Source organism: Gobio gobio, assembly GCF_949357685.1.
Source record: "Gobio gobio genome assembly, chromosome: 20".
Lineage (NCBI taxonomy): Eukaryota > Metazoa > Chordata > Actinopteri > Cypriniformes > Gobionidae > Gobio > Gobio gobio.
This window is the reverse complement of record NC_137113.1, coordinates 42,725,677-42,734,909: the sequence shown is the minus strand read 5'-3', so window position 1 is coordinate 42,734,909 and position 9,233 is coordinate 42,725,677. Positions and strand designations below refer to the sequence as shown.

The 9,233-nt window shown below is 36.3% G+C and overlaps 1 protein-coding gene across 1 annotated transcript; it reads right to left on the bottom strand.

Moving 5' to 3' along the window:
• Positions 1–710: 710 nt before the first annotated feature.
• On the bottom strand, positions 711–8,660 carry LOC307143681 (carbonic anhydrase 4-like). The gene is made up of 9 exons (XM_079845423.1): positions 8,527–8,660; positions 8,325–8,397; positions 8,156–8,182; positions 7,866–8,036; positions 6,557–6,708; positions 6,373–6,474; positions 6,200–6,272; positions 2,323–2,489; positions 711–2,236 (listed from the first exon to the last, which is right to left on the bottom strand). Exons 2-9 carry the CDS (start codon positions 8,395–8,397, stop codon positions 2,039–2,041), a joined length of 963 nt encoding a protein of 320 aa, XP_079701549.1. The 5' UTR covers positions 8,527–8,660; the 3' UTR covers positions 711–2,038.
• Between the last annotated feature and the right edge of the window lie 573 nt (positions 8,661–9,233).

Genomic DNA, 9,233 nt, shown 5'->3' with positions numbered 1-9,233 from the left:
TCAAAACAATGATCCATTAGCCATGCGCTTTACTGATTGCTTCCCATTTTCACAGATTCTGCAAGCGGTTCACATACTTGTCCTAATGTCCTATTTTTGTTTTTTAACTAGTATTTACGGTAATTCCGATAGCATGTGAAGGCAGCATTTAGAACTAGTTTGACCAACTAGCAGTTAGACAAAAGATAATCAGTCTTACTTTTCTAATTCAAATTAGACTGATCTACCTTTTTATGTAACTGCCCTGTTGAATAAAAACAGCATATGCTGGTTAGGTATGTTTTGTTTCAGTCAACAAAGCCGAAATGCCAGCTGAACATCTAACAATCTTACTCGCAGGTCTCAACCAATGATCTCATTCACAGGTATTTCCCTCCCTTGCCTTTTTGGCTCATCTTCAAATCTTCTTGGCTTGGATATCTTCATCTTTCTTGCACTATTATACGATTAATACTTCACTTTATATCATTTCACAAGTTCACACTTACAAACAGCTCTGGAAAAAAAAGAGACCACTTAACATTGATTTCTTAATGTTAAGTGGTCTCTTAATTTTTTCCAGAGCTGTATAATTAACTAGAGTTAAGGTTATGTGTATTTGGCGTGCTGTCCGGGAGGGATGGCTCGAGCTCAAAATTTTGGCCCGAACCCAGAGTACTCCCCCGGTTGATAAGTTGATTAACTGATCATTATACTTTTTTTTTTTTTTTAATTATAAAGCATTCATATTAAAAGGAATACATTCCCTACAAGATGTAGGAATAATATCACTGATGCAATGGACAGGCAATTTAATGATAAATAAACTCACATAAACTTATCCCCCCCGTTTCACAAACAAGGTTTAAGCCTATAGTCCCAGACTAAAATGCAGGTTTGAGCTGATTTAACTGAAAGCATCTTGCATTGGCATATCTTAAAATATGTCAGTACCATTGTTCTGTCTCAAGATGCACACCAGTAATGTTTTTTTCCCTAAGGTATGTTTATAAAAGTTACTTAAATGCCCTATAAGGACTAATCCTGGCTTAATCTAAGCCCTGTCTTTGAAACCAGGCCACAGTGTCTTATCGTCATATTGCCCAAATCATACCACCAAAATATACTGTATTTATAATTTAAAAAATATATATACAGGCATGTGAATTTTAAATCTCAACAGAAAAAAGTGAACAAAATGCAAGTTCCCCTAAAAATGCTTAAAATGAAATGTTTATGTGAATAAAAGCCTAAATTAAATCTGTTTATCATATAAAGCAATTGTGTCTCTTCCGAATATTTGGACAACACCACTCAATTCATATGGATTAGTTTTACGATCTCTTTATGAACTTTTTGAAGCACTAAATTGGTAATTGCGTAGCTGTCAATGGAGGGACAGAAATCTCTCAGATTTCATTTAAAATACCTTAATTTGTTTTCCAAGGATGAACGAAAGTCTTATGGGTTTGGAACGACATGAGGGTGAGTTAATTTTTTTGTGTGAACTAACCCCTCTAATGGTAGTACACACAAACACACACGCACACACACACACACACACACACACACACACACACACAGACACACAAGCATTTTGACTGGGAGACATTTTGTTATTAAACAGCAAACATTTATTGTTTTAATTGTAATAACTGAGGTCTGTCATGGCTTTAAAGGATTTAAAACATAAATCCTCTTAAATACTATAGAATCATCTAATGTTGAATATCATTACAGATACCATAAGCTTCATATAAATCATTAGCAATCTATATGATTTCAACTGTGTTTCAAATATAATAAAAATAGATATTCTAACTCTAGGCCTCATGACATTGTCACAGATAACAAATTGTGCGTTCAAAAATACAATTGGTAGAATTAAGAACAGTCAAGTATCATCAAGATAAGATGATACATGTGACAAAATTAGCATATTATGGAAACATCAACCATGATCAAACAATCATTAAAGCTGATACACAATGTACAAGATAAATCAATTAAATTGTGCTTATATTGCTTTTAAATGTGCTCAAAAACACACATGTATGTTTTACAGCCAACAAAAACTTGATAAGAGAAAAACTATGATGATGGATAAAGTGGATGTGGCCGCCGATGAAGGTGCTGCGGACTTTGGCACCTGTGATGTCACAACTCTGCCATTCAAGGGCTGAACTCCTCTGAAGTTGTTGGTCGTCAGAATTGAAGCGCTTGATTTGAAATAGGTAGTTGTGCTGAAGCGGTTGATCTGTTTGGAGGGATAAATTCAACTGAGTGACTTTTAGGTTTTAACTCAGAACATGAAAAATTTTCTATAAAGTTGCCTTGACTTACAAAGTCCTGGCTGACTTTGATGGGATCTTTGAACACAGTCCAAATCACAACTTCATTGCAGCTGGGTGTGGTTAGGGACCCTGAGTAACGATAATATTTAGTCCTGTCTACCCCTTCAAGCAGACCGTCCAGTGTGATTTGATTCATGATGTCTGTGGTTGTATCACCTAAATAAACAAAAAAGTCAAAAGGTTGTAAGGAAACTACTTGGCAGTCTTCAGTTTTGAGCTAATTTGTTATTAAATCATATTAGTTAAGAGAAATTAACAAAATATACCACGTTTTTAATGGTGTGAATTGCAAGTCCCTTCATACTGAATGTTTAAAGAGTGCTTGAAGTTATAGAGCGATGATTGCATAACATTTAAAGGCACAATATATACTATATTTTGATTAAAATAGCCAAAAACCACTAGAACAATGTTATATAGTTTGTTGACCTGTGCACTTACATTATCCCAAACGTTTCCAGAGAAATCAGCTATTTTAACCAGTTTTATGGCCCTTGTGTACTTGCGTCGCCTGTCAATGTCGTCATATCCGCGCTACTCTTGAATTCCGTAGAAACCATGGAAACACCAAAGATGTTTAATATAGAGACTGCGTCCGAAATCGAATAATTCTCTACTATATAGTATGCGAAAAACAGTACGCCAACAGAGTAGTATTTCCGAATTCATAGTAGGCGAAAAGTACTACTTCCAGCGAGATTCTGAAGTGCGCATACTATGAACACTTTACTATCCCATGAGGCCACGGGAGACGATTTATGAATGGAGGTGAAGGGACGAAACTGACGCTGGTAGGTCACATGATCATGACAACATGGCAGATGTAGTACGTCCGGACTACATTCATTCATACTATATAGAACGTACTTTTTTAACCGTCGCGCAGTTCGTTCAAATTCAAATGTAGTACCTACTCACATAGTACGCGATTTCGGACGAAGCCAGTATGTATTTTATTAGACAGGCGAGCAACTGTTTGTATATGCATTTATCAACAGAACAGAACAACTAATCATTGATATACAGCGCAGCACGGTTAGTCTTATTTGTTAGTTTCAATTGCTTGTTTTCTTGATTCACCACGAGTACCATGTTTTTAGCTTGCCTCGGAGATGACAATGTTTTGTCAAGTGGCTAGCATAGCATAATCAGAAAGAGCTTTCTCCATTTAGCAACAGTCATTCAGGCCTCACTCATATATGGTAATAAATCCGAAATGATTCGGATATGTGCTTTTGCCAGTAAATGCGAGTCGTACGTCATTGAAAAAGGGACGGAGGCGAATGACGTCTACTCAGGTGGACACGAATAGCGATCAAGGGCTCTCCTCTTTTTTCTCCGCCTTACAAGAGCAATGTTTTGCAGACCTTTAAAGATGTGCGGAAAGCAAAACATTGAATAATCATTTCGTCTGCATCCATTGCATATCGTGCCATTTTTCTTCCTTTTCCGGGTCAGAATGTCTTGGGCTGTTTCGCCAGTGTATAGTGTAAATGCAAATATATGGATATGGGTCGCTTTTAAAAGATGATGTAAGTGGGTTGTCAAAATAACGGATAAAGTCACCAAATCGGAACGGTGCATCAAGACCTGCAGTGTAAATGCGGCCTTAGTCATCCTGTTTTTGTTAATATGATATTCTAATATCGATCTAGATTAGTGCAAAGTGCAACATGTCTCTACCAGCCATCAAGCGAACGCACAGAGTAACGTTATAGCATAACTTTTAATACACTAACATTCACTCCCAAGGGCTCTCGGCACGTCCTGCTTCATACCACCGTAATGTTAATAAAACTTTTATACATTTGCTAATTCATGAACGTGATTTCTGCCCGAGTCTGTCGGATTCCTTTCCATCGGCTGTGAAGGTGAAGAGTCAAGACTACAAATCTCATGATTCCACACTCATTCGCAGCACCATCAAGCTACGCCTTTGTTTTGAATAAGCGACCTCTAGCGCCGAAACGTACATACTGTGCCTTTAAGTGAGATATAATTGCTACAGAATGTGCAATAAACCGAAACAACCAATGAAAAGGAATAACGTACAAGTACAGTTTATGAGAAAAAACATAGTATGAACAATTTAAAACAATAACAAATATTAAAAAACGATATAAATAAAATAGAATACAAACATAAAAAACAAGTGTCGCCAAATTAAAGAAGAGATAAAAAAAAAAGATTCCCGTAACTTATAACCCAAACCCTCAAAAGAAGAAAATGTGGAAACAAAACTGAAATCTTAAGAGTATTCAACGTGTTACATAAACTACGCTAACTAAAACCAAAAATACAAAAAGTGGCGATCACTCTTAACTAGGGCTGTCAAAATTAACACTTTAACGCTTGTGATTAATTTGTTCAGTTTAACGCGTTAAAACTGTTTAACTGTTGCAATTAACGCAGAATTCTTCTTCCGTAATAATCTGGCTAGCGTTACATTATATGATCATGCGCTTATTCACAAAAATGTTTTTAAACCATTCAAGCGTCACGAGAACGCGCTACACACACAACACTCGCATGCACAGAAAGACGCGTGCCAGTATCGAGTTCTCTTTGGCGCTTGAACGAACAATAATACACAGATTTATGCCAAAACGGAAGTTTTGAGTATTCTCATTAGAGCGGTCTAAAATGAGATGTGCGTCAGACTCGCATCATGTTCGGCAGCGTTGCCAGGTTTTCACAACAAAACCTGCCCAATTGCTACTCAAAACTAGCCCAATCACATTTCAGGGGGTCCCAAGGTAAAAAAAATGCCTTCCGGGGGGTAAAATCTGTGTTTTTTTAGCAGGGTTCTCCTGCTAAAATTCGCATTACTGGGGCTAAATATAACTTTATTGAGGTCTCTCCGACCTACGGACATGAAAACAGTTATTTTTAATTTTCTTAAAGCATAATAAATGTTGAAAATCATAGCTTTCAATTTAATATTGAATCTCTATAATGAATGTTTTTAAAAATGAGTACCAGTATTAGTATCAGTGATAGGCCTACTGGCATTCATAAAAAGATGGCATTACAACAAATATTTAAAATATACTGTCTTTAAGTTGCTCTACATTCATTTGGAGAGTAATTGTGAAATTATTACAATTTACAAAATACAAAAAATATTAAAAACTCTGATGTTTTTATTCCCTATTATTTATAGAACAAAAATTGTGCGATTCATTAATTTTTTTAATCGATTGACAGCACTACTCCTAACCTAACTTACAATGAAGATACTACCTGTAGATGTTTGCAAATTGCTTTAAGAACACCAGTCAAAAGAAATTGGAAAGTGGTACAAAGCGGCAACGAATAGTAAACTATACGTAGTAAATTCAGAATTAGGTTATTAACAAAACAAACATGATCAAGTGGCAAGACGACAAACACACCATGTTCAAGAACAAATACTTCACGAATTTGGGCTCTGATATTATCTAATGTTCCCTTTATTACTAACGCTTAATCAGTGAAGACTGTCAAACGGAGTGAACAGTGCAATACATATCGGTAACCAAAGTATGAACCCAAAAATAGTTTGAAGTCCAAGATCAGACGGAAAACACTTTAAGAGACATTCATCACTGCCGCAGGAAGTCTGATGCTGACCGGGCTTACTACTCAAAAATTAAAAATCCGACCCTTATGTGGTTCCAAAACCTTTAAGACTTTCTTTCTTCTGTGGAAAACAAAATAAGATATTTATCTGTGTCTGAATGCCATTGTTGTTTTGGACCCCCACTGACTTTCAATGTATGAACAAAAACATTCTTCAAAATATCTTCTATTGTGTTCCAATGGGGACTGATAGTTCTGGAATGTTCATTTCTGGGTAAACAATCAACCACAAACTATTTCTTTACCTGAAGTAGAGATGAGTGTCAAAAAAGATGTCAGGATATCCCAGCTTTTTGTTTTGTTTGGTTCACTGGTTGCCTGGTGGTTAAATAAAATACATATGAGCACACAACCAAGCCACGAATATACATTTAGGTTTGCGCTTCCCTCTGGGTTTAATAAATGTGGTCTTGCTCACCTCAATGAAGAAACCAAGAACAGCCAATCCTGTGCTGTCGTTAGCAGCTAGGGCAGCTTTCACATCCCCGTTGTATTTTGAATGGACATTCACAATGTGCAACTGAGAGACAGAATCAGACGTAGAAAGATAAAGCATTTGGGATAATGCAGTGCATTTTCAGGGAAAATCCATTCATTCATACCTCCATTGGGTATTGTTTGCCATCCACAGTGTGTTCGGAGCCAGGCGAGGAGCTGGTGTTACCCCAGTGGAGATGGAATTGTTTAGTGTTGTACAGACCTGGAAGATCACCTCCTTGCACTGCCATTTTAGAATCATCCAGGTTGACCACCACTGTGAAGACAGTGGACATATTAGATACAGGGTCCAGGACATGCAATCCATTGACGATTTGCATCACTGATGCTTGATCTGCGCCCTATCCACCTTATTTTTCAGGAAAGAGCTGGCGTGGCCATTTGTAATTAAAAAATTATTGTGAATTTAACGGTAAAAGACTGTAAAAATGCATTCGGTTAAAAACAGTTAATTGGTTAACAGAAAGGTTCCGTACTATATACGGTGGATAACCTAAATAGATCTAACCTTACAGTTAATGTAATGTTACAGTAAAATACTGTTCAATTTTAAGTCATTGTCTAATTTACAGTGAAAAACCGTAAATTGACATTCCCTGCGTGATGCTTCACATTTGATGGATATGTTTCTTCATTAGGGTTTTATGTTACATCTAATGTTGTTAAATTAATGTTTATTGCATTTTTAAAATTCCACGTGTGTATACCATAGTGTTTGTGTGACACTGTGCACCTTCTATATATTAGTATTGTTCTCCTCAGCTTGTTGAAGAGCTTTGATTCATCATGTGACTCTCATCACCACTGTGATTGGTGGTTGTCAGTATATATCCAAGGTATATAACAGACATTAGTATTTCAATAGGTTGGTAATTTAACATTATTTCAGCTAATGAAATACGGTTATTTACTGTAAATTTAACTAAAATCTGTAAAACCTAAAATGTAGCTACCGTATTTTTTACGGTAAATTTCTGGCAACCACAGCTGCCAGGATTTTATCATACATTTTTTTTACCGTGTATAATTTAGAGTAAATTTTGTTGCTTGATATTACAAACTGGTATTTCTTACCATGTTACTGTTTTGTCTTAATTATAAACATGCTTTAAGGTGCCTCTATTTAGTGAGTGAGTCTCATGAACAAAAAGAGGAATCAAATAACTTCCTGTAAGTATCCTGGTTGTCTAATATCACCCAGATCTCTGTGTATTTGTATACTTTTCTTTTTAATGTGAAACTTCTCATGTTACCGTCTCTTAAGGATTGATCGCTTTTGTTAGTAGGGAGCCTATTTCTCATTTGGAAGCCACTTTGAATAAATCTGCTAAATAAATGTAGAAACTATATTTTGTAAAGACAAACAAATCCTATTAAAAACAATGAAGGTTCCCAGTGTGCAGCACTCCTTACCAGAGTCGCCCGAGTTAGCGATTGACATGAAGGTGGAGTTGTCATCAAAACCAGTGAAGTTAAATGAGGTCAGGTTACGATTTCCCTGAACCCTTGCAGTCACGATATCAATGGGAGATTGCCTGGATCCATTGCAGAATTGTGGAGTAAGTTTGGGCCAGGTGGTAAAATCTATTATAAATCAGGGGTCGCAAAACCAGTTTTAAATTTCATTTTAAACCATATAAAACATTTATATGAACTTTTATGCAGTGGAATATTTTATAATATATTACATAAATCACACTTACTGCATGTTGGCTGGTGATAACACCATGCTGTTTAGGATTACATGACAGCGTTAATAAATACAACCATCCAACAAGTTTCCAGAGCCTTTAGTGCCTACTTTAAGAGGACTCATGAAAAATAAAACTATATATTAATTGAGTAATGAAGTTGAATTTGAGTCACACTCACCCACTGTAGAGTCCGCGCTGTGGACGGAGGGACACAGAAGAGCAGCAAGACAAGCTCCCAGAAAGACAATCATCTAAATCAAACAATAAATCATTACAATGGATATCAATGCCGCTGACAGAATTGAACCTTATTATAAGTTAATTGAATTTGATATGAGAAATGAAATCATCCGGAAAAGGCAGTTAAGGTGCTGCTGTACCTCTTTGACTCGATTCACCTGTCGGTATGCAGAAAATGAATGGTTTCATTCCCGCCTTTAATACTCTTCTCAGCTCCCCTGTGGGTGTGTCACTTTCATCCATTCGTCTGCTTATCTTGCGAAAAACTACATTCCTATCAAAGGCATGTGATCACATTATCATTTATCTTTGGAGATTTCTTTGGAATAGCCGAACAACTCAATAGGCTACTTGAGTTGTCTTATCGGGTTCCTCTCTGTCAGCATCACTTCTGTCACGTTCGCTAACCCTCTCGTGATGGAGGGATAAGGAGTTCACTATCGTGCTTTTCCTTGCCTGACTGAATAAAAATGACTGTTGGCCGTGGACTCAAATAAATGGTTGTAAAAAAAACAGTTTAAGTATATTTTATTTCAATCAACAAGAAAACCCATCGTTAAAAAAAAATATTTAAAGGGACAGTTCACTCAAAATGTAACTTTTATCATCATTTACTTCCACCATATCATTCCAAACATAAGAATGCTATATTTATTCTGAGGCAGCCAAAGGAGGAAGAGCCAATAAACTAAAAACATTACCCGGTAGTGCTGTCTGTCATCAATCTTCATTGTTGTAAAGGGCGTTTTACAATCTCACAACTTGTCAGATGAATGACATCGGTTGATTTATATCCGTGTCTGTTTAATTTTGTACCTAAACTCTTTAAATGTTTACATTTCTGATG